The sequence below is a fragment of the Schistocerca nitens genome, chromosome 1, assembly GCF_023898315.1.
Source record: "Schistocerca nitens isolate TAMUIC-IGC-003100 chromosome 1, iqSchNite1.1, whole genome shotgun sequence".
In the NCBI taxonomy this organism is placed as follows: Eukaryota; Metazoa; Arthropoda; class Insecta; order Orthoptera; family Acrididae; genus Schistocerca; species Schistocerca nitens.
This window is the reverse complement of record NC_064614.1, coordinates 172,588,696-172,615,088: the sequence shown is the minus strand read 5'-3', so window position 1 is coordinate 172,615,088 and position 26,393 is coordinate 172,588,696. Positions and strand designations below refer to the sequence as shown.

Genomic DNA, 26,393 nt, shown 5'->3' with positions numbered 1-26,393 from the left:
ACTGCTGCATTTCCACAGAACATGACCTTAGCACTGGCTTTAGTGAAATTAATTATTCATTCAAGATGTTTATAACTTTAATGGCAAATAACTTTCTTCTTCCCTGGATCGTCACTCATATTTGTCTCATCGTAACTGGATATATTCTCATGAGGGACATCAGCCAATACAATGCTTAATTGTCTATGTATTCTGTGGTAATCTTTGTGTGAACAGCTGTTCTAGGACTTCTATAATTTCTGCAAATATTATTAATAGCTGCGGATACTTTTTCACAGGTTATTTCACTCACTCTCATCCAGAAAGATTGTCTTTAATAGTAGATAATGTTTTGCCACATCTTCCTAAACAGACTTTTGTTATGCAGCTGAAATCAAGTTCATCTGTGAAAATTTTTGGGTGGCCTTGTTCCTTATTAAATTTCTTCTTCTGCTTTTTGTTAACTACAGAATTCCTTATCCTAAAAATAACTTATAATATAGCTTATGCATGCCTTTGCAAAATTTCAACCAAGTGAATTGGCTGTAACCTCTGTTGAGGTTGATCTTCAGAGTAATATGCATACCTGCAACCACCAAGGATTGTTTTGCAATTCCTTGTCATCATCTAATGTTCTATAAGTAATGAGTTTACAGAAAAAGGAGAAAGTGCATTGATAAACATGTATCTGTGGTTACTTTGATCCACTTTGTTCCTGAATTCAGTTAACTTCTACTTTGCATTTTATAATTCCATTTTTTTTAATGGACAATAAATTTTGCAAGAAATTAAGCATGTACCTTGAATCTGAAAGTTGCATATGAGTCATAATACACAAAAATACTAAAATGTCAACTTGTCAGTAAAAAACCTCCAGCCACTGTGCATCTCTTGACAAAAGTCTAACTAGGAAAGCTTTGTTGCACTTCATACACAATGGCGTCAAACTCCACTAATCCCACCAAATTATAAAAAAAAACTTTGAGTACCCAGTTTGGTGCAGAAAGCCATCATCTAGTGAAGGAATTCAGAACTTGGTAGGTATTATATTTCCTCCTACAGATTTCTGAACCATGCAATTAAACTGGTCTATGATATACTCTCATTCAAATAACAGAAAATCCAGCATAGAATACGACAATATTGTGAAAAGGATAGCTGCTATTCACCACATAGCGGAGATGCTCAGTCGCAGATGGGAACAACAAAAAGACTGTCAGAAAGTAAGCTTTCAGCCAACAAGGCCTTCATCAGAAATTCACAACACCCACACGCACACACACACACACACACACACACACACACACACACACACACGAGCACAGTCTATGGTTGCTGAGGCCAGACTGTGAGCAGCTGCATATGATGAGAGGAGCAACGATTGGTGGGGGTTAGAAGGAGGTTGGGGTGGGGTGGGATAGCACAGTACGGGAGGGGGGGGGAACAGTAAAGTTCTGCTTTTGGGAGCACACAGGGACAAGGTGGAGAGAGGGAAAGGTGCTGTCCAGTTAGATAGAGGGAGGGGTGGTGTGAAATTATTATTAAAAATTCTTATAATTATGTAGGATATAATCATCCGTTTTTTATCTGCTGCAGCCACAAGCACTGTGTTCCTTCATGTCCACTGTAACTTGGTTTTTACACCAAGAATGACCAATACAAACATTATGTCTCAGAACCTTTATTCTATATCGCTACATAATTATTATGTTACTTTGACAAAACTCAAAAATACTGAGATGCTTACAACACTGATGTATATCTTACTTAAGCAATTACATGCTTCTTGCTCAACACCTCATAAGACACTGCCATGTAATGCCAACATGGCTGCATCTTTACATATAAATCCAAACAATCCTTGGTATTGTTATAAAGGGTTTTTTAATAAAATTACAATTAAAACTGTTGCCTCAAAATTAAAGACATATTACAACAGTTGCACTGGCTCTTATAGAGCAAATACATTTATCGATTTTCAAACATTTAACATTTTAGGAGTGTATAAATACTCAAATATGATATATTAACAATACTTTTACTATTTTTATACAGGGTGTTTCAAAATGAACATACCGGTTTTAAGGCGTTTTAGCATTTATTACGTTCAACTTACAATTGTAAGTAATACACCAAATGAAAGAGCAACTCAAACAGTTTTGTTTGTATACCTGTGTGCAATGAGAAGAGTATGGAATGACAAAGAGTGACTGAGAAATGTGTCGAACAAGTGCGAGTCTTTCATGTTTAGCCCCAAGAAATGTCCCTGAAGAAAGTTTATGTGCCTTTTTTTCAGTGAATCAACTGCAACTGATGTTTCTTATCATGATGTGCTACAGCTATGGCCCGTGTCTCAATGGGAAGCAGCTGAACGACACATCTTTATTTGGGAGCAAGATGGTACGCCACCTCACTGGCGTAACTCAGTACACGACTGGATAAATGACGTCGTATCCGACCGCTGGATCGGATGCGAGGGGCCATTTGACACAGCATTTTATGCACGACCTCCACATTCACACACGATCTGACGCGATCACGTGTGTGCGCCTCCGAAACTAGCTGATCTGTCCGACTTTAGAAACAGTGTTATTGCAACAGTTACTCCTGACACATTGATCGAGGTTTCGGAACAACTCACGTAATAATTTGATGTGTGATCGGTGTTCACACTGAACAATTGTAAGAAAAACTGTTTGTGTTCCTCTTTCATTTGGTGTATTATTTATAATTGTAAGTTGAATGTAATATGTGCTACAGAGCCTTAAAACCTGTATATTCATTTTGAAACAACCTGTATAATGTGAAAGATACATGGTTCGGAAAATGTTCCTACCAATGTATATGTTTCCAAGTCTCCCATTGAATGTGGCAAAATAGGTGTTTTATTTATAATTGTCAAAACACCTAAAGAACTGCCTCTGTTTACATGCCACTTATAACATTTTCGCTAATTACTTTTTAATTTTGTAATCTATTTTGATTCTCTCAGTAGGTTTTCATTTAAATACCACAGACTTTAATTTAGATACTGTTTTAACACAAATCCATCTCAGTTTCAAAGAAATGTCTTTGACCAATGAACTTGATCATTTGTTCCAGATTTCACCTACTTATGTTAATCCTAAAGTTTCCTACCAATTACAGGACTTATATACTACAATACAATTATAATTTAGTAAACAGTTTCACTGTAACAATTTTAAATGACTTTCAATGAACTATTACATCTCAGTGGGGGGTAGTGGAAAAAGAGAGAAATAAAATGGCTGTGGGTGGATTGATGGAATAGAGAGTTGTGTAGTCCTGGAATAGGAACAGGGAAGTGGTTAGATAGGTAAGACAACAACTAATGAGGGTTACAGGAATATACGATACATTGCAAGGAGGGTTCCCACCTGTGCAACTCAGAAAAGTTGGTGTTCATGGGAAGGATCCAGGTAGCACAGGCTGTGAAGCAGTCATTGAAATAAAGAACACTGTGTTTGGAGACATCCTGAGCAACAGGATTTTCCAGCTGTTTTTTGGCCACAGTGTGTCAGTGGCCACTCATGCAGACATACAGCTTATTGGTTGTCATGCCCATGTGGAATTCAGCACAATGGCTGCAGCTTAGCTTGTAGGACACATGACTGATTTCACAAGTAGCCCTCCCTTTCATAGGAAAGGTGATGCTTATGACCGTAATTGAGTAAGTGGTGGTGAGAGGTTGTATGGGATAGGTTTCCCATCTAGCTCTATTACAGGGATATGAACCATGACACAAGGGGTTGGGAACAGGGGTTGTGTAGGGATGGACAAGGATATTGTGTAGGTTTTTTGGGCAGAGAAATACCACTGTAGGAGGGGATACTGGGTAGGGCTTTCCTCATTTCAGAGCACATTGAGAAGTAGTCAAAACACTGGCAGAGAATGTGATTCAGTTGCTCCAGTACTGGGTGGTGCTGAATCATGAGGGGAATGCTCCTCTGTGTCCAAATGATGGGACTTTGGGAGGTGGTGGGTGTCTGGAGAGATAAGGCAAGGGATATATGTTTTTGTCCAAGGATGGGAGGGTAATTATGGTCTGTGAGGGCTTCCGTGAGACTTATTGTTATATTTCAAGAGGGACTGCTAGTCACTACTGATGTGACAGCCATGGGTGGCTAGGCTGTATGGAAGGGACTTCTTGGTATGGAATGGGTGGCAGCTCTTCAAGTGGAGATATTGCTGATGGTTGTTAGGTTTGATATGGACAGAGGTACTGATGTAGCAATCTTTGACATGGAGATCAACATTGTGGAAAGTGACTTGTTGGTTTGAGTAGGAACAGGTGGAGTGAATGGGGGAGAAGGTGCTGAGTTTCTGGAGGAATGTGGGTAGGGTGTCCTCAACCATGATCCAAATCACAAAAATGACACCAATGAATCTGAACAAGGTGAAGGGTTTGGGATTCTGGGTGGTTAGGAAGGATTCTGTCATATGTTGACAACATAATGACATGTACATTGTTACACTTAAAGCTATATGGAGCCATCATGGGCACTCCAAGATAATAAATCAGAGACACAATGCAGAGAGGAGGCACAAGTGGTAGCGTTTAGGTTACCGTAGATAAATAGTAACACTAGAGCCATGCAAATTACAGACGCTCTGTACAGCTGTCCCAGGGGAGAACTTTCACTTCAGAGAACTCCATCCACTGCCTAGATGCTGTTGTAAGCCTTCACTGTAGAAGATGGCCACGAAGAAACAATTCTTAGCAGAGGCAACAAGCTTGATACTTGCTCCTGAGAACTGCAGCATCAGTGGATTTACAAAGTGCTACCACAGAACTCTACCCATAGAAGGATGGAGTTTGGGGCCAAGTGGCATAAAACAAAGTTGTTGCTAGTCATAACAGGAATGGCAGTGATGTTTAGCTTTCAGCTGAATGTTGTTGATACCAAACTTGGAGTTTGTTGATGTAAAATCCAGAAGCATCCCCACCTACCGAATAGGAGTAGGGGAGGAATCTAATTATGGTTGGGCAGAACGACTCACCTGATTGGTTGAAGCTTGTTAATTGCCAGTGGAGTGATGGGTTGACTATAGAGTGATAGAAATGGCGCACCACCATGATTCTTTAAAAACCCATGTTTTTGTATTCAGCAGGAGTTCAAAGTCAGATTGCTGGGGTGCTGACTCCATATCACTCGTGGCCAGCCTCGGTAAGCTCTGACATGTCCATTTTCCTCACTTGGAGTGGTACTCTCAATTTTTAATTAGTTGCTGTTAATGTTTGCTGCTTCAGTTATCACCCTCCCCCATGGCTTCAGACACTGTCTTCTGCTGTGTGGCCAGTTGCCTCCCTTGCTTTTTCTAATCTTTAGAATTAGCCTTCAGTGTATCAGTTAGTCTGATCGCAAATAAACAGTGTTAACCAGACCGCTGAATTCCACGAGTCTCCTGCTGCAAGCATCTTGTCGAGTCCCAAAACCCACATCTCTCAGATGCCTTGTGACAATGTTTGGCACTGATCCAAGTCGTTAACCTGCCATCACTGGAAATTTGTCTTTCACCACATGGATATTGCAGACTTGCCTCTACTCTGTGTCTGGACATGAAAATTCCTCCAGATGGCCCATGAATAGGTTGGCATAGGATGGTTCCATGCGGGTGCCCATAGCCATACCCCAGATTTGTTTGTAGGTGATGCTGACAAAGTGGATGTACTTGTGAGTGACGATATAGTTGATCATGGCGAGCAGAAGGGAGGTTGTGGGTTTGGAAACCATCGGGCATTGCAAAAGGTAGTGTTCAATGGTGTTAAGGCCATGGACATTAGGTGTGTTAGCGTTAAGTGAGGTGGAATCATAGTGACACGCAGGGGACCATGTAGCAAAGAAACAGGAACTGTGGGGAGCCAATTTAGGAAATGGTTGGTATGTTTTATATAGGCCCTTCTATAGACCCTCTATATACTCCTTCCACCTTTCTGTTTTCCCTTCTTTGCTTAGAACTGGGTTTCCATCAAAGCACTTAATATTCATGCAAGTGGTTCTCCTTTCTCCAAAGGTCTCTTTAATTTTCCTGTAGGCAGTATCTACCTTACCCCTAGTGAGATAAGCCTCTACATCCTTACATTTGTCCTCTAGCCATGCCTGCTTAGCCATTTTGCACTTCCTGTCGATATCAGTTTTGAGACGTTTGTATTGCTTTTTGCCTGCTTCATTTGCTGCATTTTTAAATTTTCTCCTTTCATCAACTAAATTCAATATTTCTTCTGTTACCCAAGGGTTTCTACCAGCCCTCATCTTTTTACCTATTTGATCCTCCGCTGCCATCACTATTTCATCCCTCAAAGCTACCCATTCCTCTTCTACTGTATTTCTTTCCCCCATTCCTGTCAATTGTTCCCTTATGCTCCTCCTGAAAGTCTGGTTCTTTCAGTTCATCCGGGTCCCATCTCCTTAAATTCCCACCTTTTTGTAGTTTCTTCAGTTTTAATCTACAGTTCATAACAGACTTGTAGTCTTTTTATTTCTGTCCATTTCTGCACCCCCTACCCCCAATCTCCATCTAACCTCTTGACTATATCTAGCTGCTCTAGCCTCTCTCCTCCTCATGGTATGGTCCCACAAGCAGCACTTTACCATCCCCCACCACTTCCCTGCTATTCCCCCATCCCCACCCCCACCTTCTCCTTACCCTCAGCACCCAAACTGCTTCTCCCATCGTGTGCTGTTGCTCACAGTCTGGCCTCAGCAGCAAGAGACATTGGGCAGGTGTGTGCAAGTTGTGTTTGTATGACTGAACTTGCGTATGTTGCCTAGTTCAGAAGAAGGCCTTTTGGCCAAAAGCTTACTTGTTTACCAGTCTGGAATGTAACAGTACTGCAAAAAGGAAAGTTGCTACTCACCATATAGCAGGGATGCTGAGTAACAATAAGCCCAACAAAAAGACTGTCATAAATATAGCTTGCAGCCAGTAAGGTCTTCATCAAAATTAAATGACAAACACACACATTAGCTGTCTCTTTGTTATGCCTGTCTGCGACTCAACATCACTATATAGGCAATAGCAATCTAACCTTTTCATAATATTTTTCACATCTGTATTTTTACCTGGGATATTATTTTCATGACATTCATGTACACATTAACCCAAAATGTATATATACATTATTTTGACTCAAAAGATACTATTTCAAATCATTAAGAATATTTTGTGTTGAAGTGTGTAACTGGTTACAATGGAAATTATCTTTATAGTTACTATTATTATTATTACTATTATTTTTAGTAGTTGTTGTTGTAGTAGTAGAAGCAGTAGTATTAATATTGGTAATAACTGAAAATGGTAAATTAAAAACGAGTTGTACAAAAATCTTTCATGAAAAAGTTAATGTTGAAACCACTGGAATAATATTATAATATTACATCTGTAACATAATCTGCCTGGCAGGATAAAGTCTGAGAAGAAAAATATTGGAAGTGTTAATAAAATGTGGAATGTCAATTTAAGGCCTGTATCATTTCTGTTATTGGCATACACACATATTTACAAAACACGGAACCAATTTTACAAGCAGGAATATCACCCCTTCAGACAAAAAACACTTCCAATAATAACATCAAGATGTAATGGACAACAAACAGAAAATAAGTAGAAAATCACTAAATTTATGGTTATTTTAACCTTTTCCTCTTATTGGCTGTCAAAATGAGACAAAATACGAGGTGCTACCCAAAATTTGTGGGACTGGTGTTATCAACTGTTGAAAACCTTACCTTTGGACTGATGGTCATCATCACCCTCAAAGTAGTTCCCATCAACATGTACACACCAGTCCCAGTGCTTCTGCCACTGGTCAAACGTTTTCTGGAAATCTTGTTCTTTGAGGGTGTTTATCACCACCACTGATGCTTCTCGAATCCTCTCTAGAGTGTCGAACTGACGGCATTTCAACTTAAGTTTCAGCTTTGGGAATAGTGTGAAGTCAAAAGGTGCCAAATCTGGCAAGTACAGTTGGTGCGGTACAACCACCATGTTGTTTCTTGCCAAAAAGGTCCTGGTGAGAAGGACATATGACAGGGCCTATTGTCGTGATGCAGCAGCCAGTTCCCTTGATGCCAAAGTTCGGACGGTCGTCACCACCAATTTTCGCAGATCCATCGCAAAATGTCAAAGTAGTACATAAAATTCACTGTTTGGTTGGGTGGGATGAATTCCTTGTGCACAATTTGCTTAGTAGCAAAGAAAACAATGATCATGCTCTTAACTTTGCTCTTCACCTGTCTCGCTTTTTGGGTCTTGGAGAGCCCGGGCTCTTCCACTGGGACAGCTCATGCTCTGTCCCCCAAACACTTGTTGAATCATTGCAAGGGTCTCTGTAGCACTTTTTCTCAGATTCGCACGGAATCTGATACACAAGTGCTGTTCTGTTTGTGGATCCATCGTAAAATTGCCACACCCCCAGATATTACAGAAATCACTGTGGACACGAAACACATCCTCCCAGCTGAATGCCACTCCGCACACTGACTCATCAGATATGCAGCTCTCACCACCTAGCACTGCAAAGATCTGCTACTCATACTTTCCAGATGGCAGCACCAATCCCAAAAATTATGAATTCCACCTCATATGCAACAAAAAAAATCACAGACAATGCCTTTGAGGTTTGTTATCTAAAATGTCTTTACTAAATCATAATTTTTGACTTGATACAATAAATGGTAGATTAGAATAGTGGGTGTCTGCTTTGATAAAAAATTAAATGAAATCTTACAGGAATAATAACAGAAAATCATGTCTGAAGGAATTTTTGTGTACTGAAAACTTTATGAAATTAACAGTGGACTAGAAACTTAACACTGATGGCAGCAACAACAAACTAGGACATGTGAATTGGTATTGAGACAAGCATTATAAAACTTTTAATATTGCAGCGTTTGTATTTATTGTTATCTAATTTTTTTTCATGTGTAAAGAGTGAACAACCATGACAAAAAATGAACCAAAATCAAAAGCAGAGGTAAAGGGAGTTGAATATATTTTGACATGGAAGAAGTACACACAATCGTCAAACATTAAAGGAAGTGAGAGACTTATAAAAATGGACTAACTAATTTGTTTGCAAGAATAAATCAATTACTTATCACATCCACTTGCCCGCCCTGGAATGAATCCAACTGGTGAATTAACAATGGGGGCCAGTGTACTGTCCAACCTTAATGTGATTGACTCTAGATGCAGACAGATGTGGTACATGAATTTCATCCTGGGGAGAGGGTGGGTGGGGGTGGGGGTGGCGGTGGGGGGGGGGGGGGGTGCTGAATAATCTACAATGGAAAATGGAGAATGTTTTTCAAAAGTAATTAAGAAGTTAATGATGTACTAAACAATTAGCCAAATTTAAAGCAAGAAGCAGCATATTTGTAGAATATGATGCAAAACCCAGTAAATTAGAATCTAATGTTGGAGTAGAATTAGCTAATTTTAATAAGGTAAACGACAGTACTGAGCAATAAGACAAAAATGAAATATGAACAGTACACAGCAACTGACAAAAATGAAAAATTAACGGCAGACAACAACTGAGATAAAGTTTGTATTGACAATGTTCAGGCCAAAATAAAAAAAAAATTAGACAAATATGTGAAATCCAGGATGGAATGTAACAATATCAGAGATGGAAAGTTGCTACTCACCATATAGCGGAGATGAGTCACGATAGGCACAATAAAAAGAGTCACACACTCATAGCTTTCAGCCTTTAAGCCTTTGTCAGCAGTAGATACACATACACACATGCACATACACACTCCCGCAAACGCAACTTGCACGCACATCTACAGTCTCAGAGAGCTGAAACTACACTACAGTGTAGTCCATCTCTGATATTGAGACAAAAATGTGACTCAATTGAGTCACTTCATGTACTGATTATGTAGAATTTGATGATTCTGTGATTGAAGTAGATGATGCTGATGAGGAGATAAGCTGTTTTCTCGTTTTGAAACATGAATTTGTGTCTGAGGAACATGGGACCAAGTTGACGCACTCATCCATCTTTTTTTTATATATATACCACGTCAATGACCACTGGGAGATATAACTAATTAAATTACTTTTTTTGCTTGCCTGACATGATAATGAGTAAACATTCATTTATTGCTATAAATAAAAACGAATTACTTTACCTTCTCTGACTCAAGAGATTTGAACAGTGGGGAATTGCCAGAAAATTCTTTATCAATCCAACCTTCTCCTCTATATGACAATACACTGCTTTCCTGTGAAGAAATTACACTATTAACATTCAATACTAACCTCAACAAAATTAATTATGAGCTATAAGTGTCTGAGCATACCAAACATCGAGCTGTGTGCCCTTGTAATGTAGACTTCTCAGCTTCCCCTCTTTCTTTGCTATTGACATCTGCTCCAGCAGCAATCAATCTTGTGACTAACTATAAAAAGGAGGGAACATAAAGTATACATTAATGAAATACCATGAACACATTACTTAGAAATATATTTCACACCTGATTTCCCTTTTTAGTTTTTATGTAAAATACTGTAAAAACAACAAAAATTAAAATTGAAATAATTCTAAGTGTAAAGTTATATATAAAAACAAAGATGAGGTGACTCACTGAACGAAGGCGCTGGCAGGTCGACAGGCACACAAACAAACACAAACATACACACAAAATTCTAGCTTTCACAACCAACGGTTGCCTCGTCAGGAAAGAGGGAAGGCGAGGGAAAGATGAAAGGATGTGGGTTTTAAGGGAGAGGGTAAGGAGTCATTCCAATCCCGGGAGCGGAAAGACTTACCTTAAGGGGAAAAAAGGACAGGTATACACTCGCACACACACACATATCCATCCACACATACAGACATAAGCAGACATATTTAAAGACAAAGAGTTTGGGCAGAGATGTCAGTCGAGGTGGAAGTGTAGAGGCAAAGAAGTTGTTGAAAGACAGGTGAGGTATGAGTGGTGGCAACTTGAAATTAGAAATTAGCGGAGATTGAGGCCTGGCGGATAACGAGAAGAGAGGATATACTGAAGGGCAAGTTCCCATCTCCGGAGTTCGGATAGGTTGGTGTTGGTGGGAAGTATCCAGATAACCCGGACGGTGTAACACTGTGCCAAGATGTGCTGGCTGTGCACCAAGGCGTGTTTAGCCACAGGATGATCCTCATTACCAACAAACACTGTCTGCCTGTGTCCATTCATGCGAATGGACAGTTTGTTGCTGGTCATTCCCACATAGAATGCATCACAGTGTAGGCAGGTCAGTTGGTAAATCACGTGGGTGCTTTCACACGTGGCTCTGCCTTTGATCGTGTACATATTGATATCATTAATTTGAATCCAACACTTACGTTTGTTATTGTCACTGTTGCATTTCGAAATCTTTTCTGTCGTCTTATTTTCCTCTTTCGGTTTTTGCGAGTAGTTTCACTTTGTATTCACCTTCTCCTTTTGACCGTAATCTGCGATACTATTTTATCCCGCCTATATATATTCTATAATACGTAACCCAGTTCCAAACCATAACAAAAAAATTTTTTTGCCGCTTTCAGCACTACCGCCGCTATAATATCCACCGTTTCTAGTTCACAAACAGTTCCTTTCACCTTTTAAACAACCATTTCGGCCAGTTCTAATAATTTTCGCTTTATTCCCATTTCCGTTTTTCCCACATCACTTATAATTTTTAGCCGCTTCTCACAGGTTTTAACGTCATTATTTCTTCGTCAGACAATTGTTAGCCTCATTTTCATAATCTGCCACCACAAAACCACTCCTTTTAATATACTACACGCAGTTTTTTCGAAATTTTCCCGAATTTCTCCGTCCTTTAACGTGTTTTGGCAGCAACACAACCACCTAACCTTTATGCACATCGTTGTCTACCAACCCAAGTCCAACATAGCCCAGCTGTAACCAACACCTTTTCGCCTTTTTTCATTCCAGATCTCCACTTACTTTCCAGTTCACCTTTATCTCTCCCCATATATTTTTATTTTTTTATTTTCATTTTCATTTCAACCTCATGTTACACTTTCCACCTTCTAATACCATGTCACCCTCACAACACCCCCACAACGACACCATTAAGTTTTATTTACATTCCCTCCGCAGACATGCCTTCGCCCTAGCCACATTACGCTCCCATATTCTATTTTCTCAGGCTTGTCTGACATTTGGCATTACCCCCAAAGGCCTCACACTTAAAGTTCCCATCTCTGGCTGCAACCCTTCCTTCCATCAGTCCCTATACCAGTTCCAAACTGAACAATCCATTCCCCTCACCCACCTAATCCTTCACCTACACATCAACTCAGCCAATGAACACACCCGTCAACTCCTATCCTTAATAAAAGTCCTTAATCTTTCCTCTCCCACATCCACACCGGCTGTTCAGAGCATCCTCCTACAGGCCAACCGTAAATTGGAGCAGCATGCCACCCTCCACCTCAAAAAACTATCCAATCTCCTGGTTTCCCACCTCCGGAAAGGCAACTCACTCACCCTTCACAACCTTTCCAGCAAACCTCAACCACCTCTCATTGCACACAAACCCAGTCTCTCCCATCTACTCAATCTCCCACTTCCAGCTCCACTCCCTCCAAAACCTCAAAATTCCGATCAACACAATCTGGAACCACAACACCCTAATTCAGTAGTTAACCTTTCCTCCAAACCTCTCTTCCAATCCGAAACCTCTGTCCTATCCAAAGGCCTCACCTTCAGCCCCACTCCCAGATTCAACCGAACAGCCCTCGTCAAAGATTTACTGTCCTACACCCGTACTCTCTGCTGGAAATATCACTTTGCCACGAAGAAAAATGATCCTAATCCTACTCCTAATGATCCAACTCCCCAAGACACCATCCAAATTGAACCCTGCCTGGAACAGTTCCGTCCTCCGTCACAGCCGGACCCACCTCCTCTTCCTCAAAATCACCCTCTCCAAACCTTCCAGGAATTTCTGACTTCCAGCCTTGCATCTCAATCCTTCTTAAAAAACCTTAATCCTACACCCAACATCACCACTGCTGAAGCCCAGGCTATCCGTGATCTGAAGGCTGACCGATCCATCGTCATTCTTCCGGCGGACAAGGGTTCCACGACCGTGGTACTTGATCGTCGGGAGTATGTGGCTGAGGGACTGCGTCAGCTTTCAGACAACACCACATACAAAGTTTGCCAAGGTAACCCCATTCCCGATGTCCAGGCGGAGCTTCAAGGAATCCTCAGAACCTTAGGCCCCCTGCAAAACCTTTCACCTGACTCCATCAACCTCCTGACCCCACTGACACCCCGCACCCCTACCTTCTACCTTCTTCCTAAAATCCACAAACCCAACCATCCCGGCCGCCCCATTGTAGCTGGTTACCAAGCCCCCACAGAACGTATCTCTGCCTACGTAGATCAACACCTTCAACCCATTACATGCAGTCTCCCATCCTTCATCAAAGACACCAACCACTTCCTTGAACGCCTGGAATCCTTACCCAATCTGTTACCCCCGGAAACCATCCTTGTAACCATTGATGCCACTTCCTTATACACAAATATTCCGCACATCCAGGGCCTCGCTGCGATGGAGCATTTCCTTTCACGCCGATCACCTGCCACCCTACCTAAAACCTCTTTCCTCATTACCTTAGCCAGCTTCATCCTGACCCACAACTTCACTTTTGAAGGCCAGACATACTAACAATTAAAGGGAACAGCCATGGGTACCAGGATGGCCCCCTCGTACGCCAACCTATTCATGGGTCGCTTAGAGGAAGCCTTCTTGGTTACCCAGGTCTGCCAACCCAAAGTTTGGTTCAGATTTATTGATGACATCTTCATGATCTGGACTCACAGAGAAGAAGAACTCCAGAATTTCCTCTCCAACCTCAACTCCTTTGGTTCCATCAGATTCACCTGGTCCTACTCCAAATCCCATGCCACTTTCCTTGATGTTGACCTCCACCTGTCCAATGGCCAGCTCACACGTCCGTCCACATCAAACCCACCAACAAGCAACAGTACCTCCATTATGACAGCTGCCACCCATTCCACATCAAACGGTCCCTTCCCTACAGCCTCGGTCTTCGTGGCAAACGAATCTGCTCCAGTCCGGAATCCCTGAAACATTACACCAACAACCTGACAACAGCTTTCGCATCCCACAACTACCCTCCCGGCCTGGTACAGAAGCAAATAACCAGAGCCACTTCCTCATCCCCTCAAACCCAGAATCCCCCACAGAAGAACCACAAAAGTGCCCCACTTGTGACAGGATACTTTCCGGGACTGGACCAGACTCTGAATGTGGCTCTCCAGCAGGGATACGACTTCCTCAAATCCTGCCCTGAAATGAGATCCATCCTTCATGAAATCCTCCACACTCCGCCAAGAGTGTCTTTCCGCCGTCCACCTAACCTTCGTAACCTGTTAGTTCATCCCTATGAAATCCCCAAACCACCTTCCCTACCCTCTGGCTCCTATCCTTGTAACCGCCCCCGGTGCAAAACCTGTCCCATGCACCCTCCCACCACCACCTACTCCAGTCCTGTAACCCGGAAGGTGTACACGATCAAAGGCAGAGCCACGTGTGAAAGCACCCACGTGATTTACCAACTGACCTGCCTACACTGTGATGCATTCTATGTGGGAATGACCAGCAACAAACTGTCCATTCGCATGAATGGACACAGGCAGACAGTGTTTGTTGGTAATGAGGATCACCCTGTGGCTAAACACGCCTTGGTGCACAGCCAGCACATCTTGGCACAGTGTTACACCATCTGGGTTATCTGGATACTTCCCACCAACACCAACCTATCCGAACTCCGGAGATGGGAACTTGCCCTTCAGTATATCCTCTCTTCTCGTTATCCGCCAGGCCTCAATCTCCGCTAATTTCTAATTTCAAGTTGCCGCCACTCATACCTCACCTGTCTTTCAACAACTTCTTTGCCTCTACACTTCCACCTCGACTGACATCTCTGCCCAAACTCTTTGTCTTTAAATATGTCTGCTTATGTCTGTATGTGTGGATGGATATGTGTGTGTGTGCGAGTGTATACCTGTCCTTTTTTCCCCTTAAGGTAAGTCTTTCCGCTCCCGGGATTGGAATGACTCCTTACCCTCTCCCTTAAAACCCACATCCTTTCATCTTTCCCTCTCCTTCCCTCTTTCCTGATGAGGCAACCGTTGGTTGCGAAAGCTAGAATTTTATGTGTATGTTTGTGTGCCTGTCGACCTGCCAGCGCCTTCGTTCGGTAAGTCACCTCATCTTTGTTTTTATATATAATTTTTCCCACGTGGAATATTAATAAGTGTAAAGTTAGATACATAGTACATGATGAACATGCATTATTAAAAAATAACACGCACTTGAAAATCTGTGTTAACATATGTTTCCCCTTGCATGTCAGTGTTAAGTTACCAAACACAAGAAACAAAATACTGTCAAAGGTTTACATTGAACACTAGTCGCACATTGACAGCTGTTTTATGAAAGTTTTGTAGTTTGTAGGACAAACCATGCATTTATTTTAAAATACTAAATATATCCCTCCTCTCATTTTTCACAATCATTGTCTGATCACCTTATCAATAACACAACTAAAGAGCATACAGAACAGTCTATCTTGCTGCCTGGTTCCAGTTCTAGTCTTGAAGGGCTATGACACTGTTCCTCTGAACTTGGCCTCATGTTGATTACGGTTTGCTTGATCAGCTCAGTGAACTTTTATTCCATTTCATCTTGTTCCAGAAATCTATGGATCATATTATTTCAGACCATTGCCCATAACTCTTTTATTCTCGCACACTGCAACCATCTTTGTTCCTTTCTCCACAAATTTTTTGTCTCGGATCTAATTCTGTCTTGGAAACCTGTGGCAACCTTAATTTCTTTGTATCTTGTATTTGCTCACGACATTAAGGCATTTGCTTGGTTTTTGGCTCAACAGATGAATGTTTGCTTGTATTAAGTGTCATGTATGTGCAGTATTTGTTGGATTAATATAAGTGTGAAATTTTCAGAAACAATAGTTCTAAATATGAATGCAGGAAGCAAGCAGGGGTACATTTAATTATTTCAAAATTAACAGTCATTAGAGGTAGTATTCTTTCCTTAATTTTTATAGTCCATTAAAAAAAATTGAGCACATAAAACTGTTTGGTGCCCTGATAACAAGCAGAGAAAAAATAGAATTGAGACATTGATAAGGTGATCAAAACACTCAGTTCAGCCAGGTTTTAACACTAAGAATGACCTGCCCTCACCTCCAGACAAAAGTTGCACAATTTCTTCCAAATGTTCTTAACTTGCCATATTATGAGATAATCTCCTAGACCAGAGCATCTAAATCTAGTAATGTATCTCAACAATGTGGATATCACATATAACAGTAAACAGAAGACTAGAGAAGCCTTTACATTTACCTGCAATTTTCTATATTTATATCCATATTCTACAAATCACTGTTATTGTGCAGTGTGTGAGAAAAGTGCTTAAATGGCTTCACATGCATGATAATTAGTGTAATCTTGTCTTTACTGTCTGTATTGGAGTGGTATGTTTCATATGTGGGGTTTCGTAGGATGGGATAGTTGCCACCTATCCTTAAGGGTTTGTCAAATTGAGGTTTTCCAGAATTTATGCGACACACTCCTGTCAACATTTGTGCAGCAACTGCCAGCAGGTTTATTTGTTAATTTCTCTCACAGTAAATAACCGTACTCATTTCTTATGAACTTTGAAATGCATTACCCCAATAAAAGACGTAAATATAATATTCATGTAGATTTCCAATGCCTTCCTATTACGCAACCTAGATTCCCTTATTCTAGTTGCCTACAGAAACAGACAAAAGATACGGACATTAATACATTATAAATTAAATCAAAAGCCTATCTCATTAGACACAATAATTATTAGGACTTTTGGATTCCAGGTTCAGAGGCTCCTATTACCAACCACTGCAGCAACAAACGTAGTCTTCCAGAAGCATTCATTATTATCAGAGCACTGTTCGTCAAATTCTTGTGATTTCCAATATTTTCCCTGGCCTTTTTGTGTTATTCGAGTTCATGTCTTTGAAAGGGAGACTTACTGAACTACTCACGATATAGCTGCAAAAATCACTAGAGGAGCCTAAAAAGGGCAGCTTGGCATCAGAAAGGGTAACAAATGTAACAGATTTGTAATTTCTTGTCATAATGTGAGGAGCTTGTTAAATATGAAAGATAAACCTTTGTTATCATTACATTAAACTGAACAACCTTAAAATTATTTCTACAGATGAGCTAGGCACAACAGAATATCATTAGAAACTCAAAGAAACTTAACACACAACATACAGGGATGCAAGTGAGTATCTCATTATTGTTGGCATAATATCAGGAAAAAGCTTTATGTTGATGTTCTGAGGCTGTAATTCTGAAGAGTGGTTTGATGCAGCTCTCCATGCTAGTCTATCCCATATAAGTCTCTTCACTTCTGCATAACTATTACAGCCTACAACTGTCTGAGCCTGCTTACTGTATTTGAGCCTAAATCTACCTCTGCAATTTTTATCCCCCACATTATCACCATCATCACTTCTCATCTGGAGTTTCCGCAGTGTGGCGTACAAGTGCTTGCCATCTCATCCTGTCTTTATAGCTCTTTTGTTTCTGGACATCTTTCCACTGGAATTCCCTCTTGTCCATACGTGATTGCACTGTGTCTATCCCGCATTTTCTCATCCTTCTGCACAGTCTTTTGTGTTGGACATTTGTTTCAAAATATTATATGTCTCACCTTTTCTTGTCCATTCTCATACAGAACCCACACCACTGCAGTTTGTGTTCCTTTATTAAACTAATAAGAAGGCCTTCGATGCTGGCTACATTCCTATTCACCTCATTTATGATTTTGTTGCTCGTAGTAGTTTGGTTCATACTTTTATGCAGTTCTCATTTCTGTCACTTGAGTTCAATGAAGTCTTTCTCCATAGGTTACATGTCTCTAAACCGTAATGGCAATTGGCACAAAGCAGTGAGGTATATGTTGTTTTTGTGGTTTTTTATGGTCACATAGAAGGTTTTCTGATTTGAATGTAAAAACTGGATGCTTTCTGTGTCCAGCTGAGTATTTCCTGATTAACAGTGTTGTCTCTGGAAGTTGTGCTGCTGAGATATTTGAAATGGGAAACGGATTCTAATTTCACTCATTCCAAATATAATTTTGACAATAATGGAATTTTCTGTATGCAGCAAAATGTAACATGAGGGAAAGGCAACCACTCACCTTTAGCACATTGATGCAAAGAGCACAGTAACACAAAACAGAAAACAGCATTCACACTGCCTTTGAGAAGTAACTCTTTCTCTAGAAACAGTACACAAATTCACAGACACAACCACACAGACACCCAAATGTATACTCCCAAGGCCAGGGGAAGACTAATTATTGATACTCAACTACTGAAAGCAGTTGCCTGAGCTGACGGAGGTGAAGACAGGGTCAGGTAAGATGCAAGGAGGGGGTAGAGGGCAAGAGTCAAATCTTTAAACAGATGACTTTGTGCCTGCACAACAAGATGAAAAGAGTATACAGAACATAACAAAAAGAAATGTAGAAAGAGGGAGTGGGGAGTGGGACTGAGAGGGGGGAAGGGGGAGAACACGAGCATGTTGAAGGTAAAGAGGGAGAAAGGGAGGAGAGAGAGAAGGGTGGGAGGTAGAAAAACGAGAGAGTGGGGGAAGAAGAGTGTCCACATGGTGTTTGGGCAGAGAGGCAATGTGGCAGGAGAACTCATTCCATAATCTGGATGGAGAAGGAATGGTGCGGACAGAAGAGAGAAAGGAAAAGGTAAGGTGAGGGAGTGGGTACAGGTTAGTGGAGGTATAGGACAGGTGGACAGAGATAGCACAGGATGTGTTGGAGAGACAATTCCCATCTGCACAGTTCTGAGAAACTTGTGCTGGAAGGGCGTATCCAGATTGCCCGTGTAGTGAAGAAGCTGTACAAGAAATAAATCTCATGGAGGCTCCTGCTTTCTTCTAGATTCTTTGATAAGTTATAAAGTATGATAAATTTTTAATTATTTAAATGAAAAGAGTGTATTCAAGAGTTGCCCTATAGATTTAAGTAATCTGAAGACACTAATTATATCAATCTATAGAATTTCTGAAGTGCTGTAACAAATGTGTTCTTAGCTTAATTTTAATATTTCCTAGAAAAAACTTCATAAATAAAGGAAGAAATAGTTTGTAATCACAACAGAATCAATTTAAGTGTTTTAGTTGAAAACAGTTAATCCATGAAATAACATGACCTAACTCAGAAATTAGGTTTCACATTAAATTTTTGTGAAGGTGATAGAGAACAGTAGGTTAGTTACCTGCATTAACAATATTATTACAATCTATGACTTTGAAAATCCAAAAAGTACTGTGTAGACCTACATACTCCATATAATTCTGTTTTGTTTGTTGAGCTGCCACAAGCAGATACATAAAAGTCTCCAGAAAATGTATATAAAAAAGAATTTCAGCAAAACAATATGGATTTTTTCTGCAGTAAACTAAATGTTGTAAGCTGGCCTGTAAAACACTGCAGTTCAAACACCAGAAACTATGACAAGCACTTAAATTGTTTCTTAAATGCATTCAATGGATTGTTTCTCCCAGAACTTAGTAAAAGAAAGTGAGCAGTTAATGTAGATGAATTAAACCAGGAATAAAAGAGACAGCTCCACAATGAGTTAAAATTAAACAGTAATCCAGATTTTGTTATAAAGTCGTACGTTCATGCTATAATGTTGAATGCACAAAAATTGTACCAGCAGCTAAAAAAATTCATAAATATTCATCCTCAAACATTGTAGTGTTTGCTACAGGCATTCTGGTCCACTCTATTCATGTATGTGATGTCACACTGTAATGGAACTGATGAGTGCTCCTATTTGTATCTCTCTTGTATCATAAAATATGATACTCACCTTGAATTTATGACACAGTCCAAGGTAAATTATTTCAGCTATCTAAAAAACCAAAATTAATCTCCCTCCTTTTTTTTTTTTTTTTTTTTTTTTTTTAAATAGAACTGACACCCTGTATAAGAATAATGCAAGATTCATTTTCAATTTAATTTTAAATCATAATTATAATTTAAAATTATTGTCATTTTTCTTATTTGTATGATTTATTCTGAAAAAAAGTTGACAAGAAGCAGTTAATTGTATGAGACTCTTAGGATGTAAAAGACTGAACTGCATCTTCATGTATTTTTGTTGTTGACTTGTATGTAACAAGTAGTATGGAGTCTGTAAGTAATGAAGGAGTCAGTTGTTTGACACATTATTGTGTGAGCTGCTGGGCTGTAAATTCAATTGGTTTTGTCTGAAAAACCTAGTTACTGTTTATCCACTATTAAACTTCCACAGTTTAATTAGTGGAAAATGAAGAAAATAAAAGAGCTGATGAAAAACAAGTGGAAGTAATGTGCAAATTATATTATTGAAAATAATCACACCCAGCACATATGAACATCATTTTTGACCATGAAACACAAGGCTTTATGAGCAAGATATTCGTTAAGGAACATCAAAAAACAGATACTGATCTCTTATCCTTCATATCATAATTAGCTGCACATACATACACATGTAAGCTGAAAAAGTTCACATGTATTGAACATAGTTTCTTGTCAGTAGTTTATGTGGCATTAGAGAGGAGGGTGTCTCGGCATTTCCCGGGTTATTGGCCTAATTGACCTACACAAGGTGGAACTGGCCCTGCCCCATTTCTCCCTCCCACTTTTAGCTCCCCTTGCTGCATGCCCACCATATCCCCCTCACACCTTCTCAAGTCATTCACAGCATTCCATTAAAATGAAGCAGCCAATCACTGCTTAGTACTTTACAGGCCCTTAAAATAAAAAATCCAGTCATAATGCATCCATCTCAATCTTGCTCAAAAGTATCTGCACCATATTTAAAAAAATTACATTTCATCTGAGCTGCATAAATTGGGGACTTGTCAGATTTATTTGTTCTTCTTCTTCTTTTTCTCCCTCTTTTTTATCAATGTTCAACAGAAATTATCGAAATAATTACACAAATGATATAACTTGCAGTATATTTGGCTGTGCTTAGTAGTACCAAAATGCTCTGAAATATATATTTTACTTTATTTTTCTGTGTCACATTCAACAAAAAACTATGTAAATGGTGTAACTTGCAGTATTTCAAAGTACTTTACAGGATACTTGAGAGTATCCAAATGCTCTGAACTTTTTGCTCCATATCCAAAAGCATTTATCCAAAATTTACACAAAGCAGTACTTGCATATGTTCAAAGTTTGATTTCTGGTCAAGTTACAACAAAATCTCAGTTTAATTATATTCCACATCTAAAGTGTTGTCAAGTATCACAAGACAAGCAGGCAGGCAGGCATAAGTGAGACTGAACTCACTCACTGAGTGTTTTGCTAGTTCCAGCACATCCTGTCTCACTGATATCCAAGCATTATAATATGAGCCGCATTCAGTATTATAAAACAAACATGTTAATCTAACTTCAAACTTACAGAAGACTTGTTGGCAAGAGTAAACAATTTAATCCCAACATCAAAAATTTGTCTCAAAAACTGATATCAAAGTCAGTCAAACATTATAGTGACCACCATCCCTGAATTAATTATTTTCCACATCTGTAATGTCTGTCAAGTGTCACAATGTTAATTCAACATTTAAAATGTCTGAAAAAATATGTCAGCAATGTAAAAAATAACAATACTTACATCAAGTACCTGTACCACAATGTTATTGTGGTAAAGGTTTGTTGGCATTCTACTCCTTGCACACTCCACCAGACAGCATTCATCTCTCTCCCCACCCATACACTGCTATCCCTTCCCCTTCCCTGTCCCCTCCAGACTGCTGCTTGCATATCACGTGATAACTGCATCCCAGCCTGAGATGCTCGGATTGGCAGCCGTGTGTGCATGAGGTGTACTTGCTTGTGTGTGTGAATGGTATGTGTCTCTTTTATTGATGAAGGCTGTGGCTGAAAGCTCTATGTAAGTATCTTTTAAGTGTGCCTGTCTGCTGTTTAATGTGTCTTCTTTACAGTAAGTAGCAATCTGTCTTTTCCCTATACTGTTGGCATTAAATTCATTTAAATACATCAAAATTGCTTGCATAACACACACTACAAATCTAACTTACAGCCTAAAGTGCACTTGTCAAAGAGAATTAGAAAAGTAAACAACATTATTCCCATGTCAAAAACTTGCCCAATATCAAAGTCAGTCAAACATTATAGCTATTCCATGCTGAAGAATTAACTTCTTCTTGCAGTTCAAAATGTTTTTAAAACGCTATTAGACAGTGGAAACTTAGGGGGAAAGCAGGAAAGAGTGCTATAGACCTTTCAATCCCTCTGTAGTGTTTTATAATGTTGTTCCCTGGAAAGTTTACTACGACACATAAATCAGATAGATGATGAGGGGGGTCAGCTAATGAGGAAAACTATATTGATTTCTTTCCCTCTGTACTGCAAGGGGAAGTCAAAAAGTAAAGGGACTATTGAGAAAAGGAATATTTAGTCTAATGATGGAAAACTGAAACATAAATTATTTTCCTACATAACGTCTACATAATGTACTTCAACAAAATTTTTCAGAATTTCACAAGTTTTTTGATTCCATTGGAAAGTCCATTGGAAAAAAAGTTTTTTAGTTGCACCTGTAATCAATTTAGCACTGCAGCATTGACTTCTGCATTAGTTGCAAATCTTCATCCCCTGAGTGCTTCCTTCAATGGTCTAAACATATGGAAATTGCTTGGGACCAGGTCTGGACTTTATGGCATGTGTTCCAGCAAACAAATTCCAACTCCTTTATTCTTTTGGCCATCTATCCTGCAGAATATGGCCAAATGTTATCTTGCTGCAGGATGACACTTTTCCACAGTTTTCTGCAGTGTCTGGATCTGATTGCAGGTTTCAGTTCAGTTCACAATATATCACAATAGTTCTCACTGTTCACCGTTTTGTCTCTTGGAATGAAATGAACAGCTACCACACGTTCCATGTCCCAGAACAGTGTTAGCATTAACTCATCAGCTGATGCTCGATGTTTAAATTTCTTAACTTCTGGTATCCCTGATGATGCACCGACATTTCTCGAAAAAAATAAATCAAGGAATACAGTTGTTGCTACAGTGCCTCATAGGCACGATCTAATCTATAGTTCGTGCGTTAATAAAGAAATTCAAAGAACGAATATTAAAATAAAGTAACTGTGCTCTGAATACGCAAATTGTGCCGTGGTCGATATAAGTAAACTGCAGCGTAACCTTCACACCAGACATGGGCACCACCTAAATTATGAAGGGAAAAAGTTTGTGCGCGAACGTGTCAATGAAATAATTAAAGAAAGACTCACACGGAATAAAACAATCTACGAAAGTAGCGGTTTGAGTAATACCTGGAATGTAAGTCATTTTTTAGTATAAAAGTCTGTGAATTGGCGGGTAATAAACCTCCTGTACTTGAACTAGGTGCTAAAAGTGACATTCGAATGAGAGTGTGTTCACAGACAATAAACAATAAAGATAAATCTGTTACTGTGATGCAAACGAACATTCACTGCATTAGGAATAAAGTATTACAATTAGAACATTTTTGCAGTATTGAAAACGTTGATGTTGTTTGTATCGCAGAACATTGGCTGACAGAAGATCAAGTACAATATTTCATTCCTCAAGGGTATGCTGTTGGAGACATTATGTGTAGAAGTGAAAGAAAGAATGGAGGTGTCCTAATATTTGTTAAAGATAGTATAATGTTTACTAAAATAGATGTTAGCTCTTACTGTGCAGAACTAGATGGAGAATTTAGCTGTATAAGACTAAACGTAGAGAATACTATAATTGTTGGCTTATATAGATCACCAGGAGGAGATGTAAATACATTTTTCGAAAGATTTGAGCTGCTTATGAGGAAAATACTAAAATCTAACATAAAACTAATTATCTGTGGCGATTTCAACATTGAAATGGCCAACAGTGATGAACATGTTACTAGAACGTATTTTAATATCTTAAGATCACTAAATGTACAAATTACACACCAACACGGGATAAGGCGTGCTTAGATAATATTATAGTAAATTTTTCTAGAGATATGTATGACATCAGACGTGCCAGTGGAGCCGTAGCTGATCATGAACCATTGATTTTAACATTCTCCTGTGATCAGTTGCCTAAATCAGACAAATCAGTCAGAATCAAGTCTAATGCCACATGGGTAAGAGGGCAGAAAGATGAATATATTAATTTATTTATTGACAGAATATCTGATGTTAACTGGGACTTTGTATACAACACACAACCTGAGAAAGGTGCTGGTGAAATGGTGTTTAACAACTTCCTGGAAATACTCATAGAGTTATGGTACTCCTGCTCACCATTAATCAAAAGTAGCTCTAAGCATAAACAGAAAAACAAACAGCTAAAATGGTGTACAGATGAGCTAGCTCTCACTGGGGAGGAGATGCTCAGACTGTACAGAATATATAAAAATTCTTGTAAACAAGGACCTGAGCTAGATAATACTTCTTATAGAGCTTATCTAAAATGTAAAAAAATCTACAAAAACAAACTTTCCTTGGCCAAAAAACAAGCATGTGAACATTACATTGAAAGTGCTCCCAACAAATGTAAAGCAGCATGGGATATCATCAACCAATATAATTCACAAACCCATACACAAGATGCAATGCTGGTCCCAGAAGAAGTAAATAATTACTTCCTAACCTCAGTGAGCGAGCTGAAAAACAAAATCAAGCAAAATGGCACTTGTGCACTAGATAATCTTGGTGCTGTGTCCCACAGGATGTATACTTTCCACTGGAATGTTGTCACCCCAGAGGATATTGTAAAAGCTGTGGCAAGGTTCACCAACTTCAAAAGGACTGTTATTGGTTTTCTAACAATGTAATGAAAAAAATAATACACCTTATCTGTCAACCTCTTTCTTTCATTTTTAATATGTGTTTAGAATCTGGAGTTTTCCCAGATGCACTCACAACTGCTAAAGTGATACCAGTCTTTAAAAAGGGAGATAAGCATCTGCTCCAAAATGATCGACCAGTTTCTATTGTCCCAATTTTCTCTAAAGTTTTTGAATATGTAATGTACAGTCAACTAAATAACTATTTTGCATATCAACATGGTAAAAATACCACTACTGCTGTCACTGAAATTGTTAACCCAGTGTTAACTGCATACGAAAATAAGGATCTAGTATCAGTCGTACATTGTGATCTTAGCAAAGCCTTCGACTGCATACCATCTAACACCCTACTTGCAAAACTGGAATTTTATGGCATACAAAAACCATCTTTGGATGTAATCGAATCATACTTAAGTAACAGGAGACAGTTTGTATCAATTAAAAATAGATGCTCCTCACTGAAGGAAGTTCGGACTGGAGTGCCTCAGGGCTCGGTCCTAGGTCCTTTTCTGTTCATCATTGCATTTAATGACTTACCTTACCATGTAGGAGCAAATTCAATTATGTGTTATGCAGATGATACAACATTGCTCAATACACACCATGACACAACAGAACTGCATCAGGCAACACAGGAAAAACTAGAACTAGTAATGGATTGGTTTTCTTCTAATGAACTCCTGTGTAATCCTGATAAAACACAAGAACTAATTCTGGGTTTAACTACAGCTGTTGAAAGCAAATCAATAAAATTGTTAGGATTCCACATTGATTCAAAATTAAACTGGGAGGAACACATTAGCCATATCTGCAAGAGAATAGCAAGAGTGTGTTATCTCATCTGGAGACTGACAGATGTAGTCACTGATGAGTATCTAAAGGTGGTATATTTTGGCCCCTTTCAGTCACACATTTCATACGGCATATTGTTATGGGGACATTCTTGCTTTGTCAGTGAAATTCTGAAAATTCAAAAAAAAAGTAATCAGAATAATGAGCAAATTTAAGCCCAAGGAACACTGCCGCCCCTCTTTATCAAGTACATGATATTAATTGTTGTGAATCTATACATGTACACAGCACTGCTTTATGTCAAAAGCAACTTAAATGAGTTCGAGACCAGAGAGAACATACATCCCCACAACGCCAGAGGCAAACTGGACTTCGACATACCAAGACACAGACTCACAAAGACTGCAAACTCACACAAAATAATGAGTTTAAAACTCTTCAACAAACTTCCAGCATCTGCTCGGTCACTGACCAGTAATGTTTTCAAACGTAAGGTTTATGACTGGTTACTCAAACATCCATTTTATAAGATAACAGAATATTTTGAAATAATCATTGACATTTGTATATAAGAATATTCCTAAAAGAAAAGGAATTAAATTGTAAAAACTTTGTTGTTGT

The 26,393-nt window shown here is 39.3% G+C and overlaps 1 protein-coding gene across 1 annotated transcript in view; it reads right to left on the bottom strand.

The window, feature by feature from the left end:
* Positions 1-26,393, bottom strand: part of LOC126244799 (serine/threonine-protein phosphatase 6 regulatory ankyrin repeat subunit C-like) — a 297,603-nt gene that overhangs the window by 135,096 nt on the left and 136,114 nt on the right. Inside the window, exons 6-7 of the mRNA XM_049948268.1 lie at positions 10,317-10,415; positions 10,146-10,238 (exon numbers count right to left, since the gene is read on the bottom strand). Coding sequence (XP_049804225.1) covers positions 10,146-10,238; positions 10,317-10,415 — 192 coding nt within the window. The remainder of the gene's footprint in view (positions 1-10,145; positions 10,239-10,316; positions 10,416-26,393) is intronic.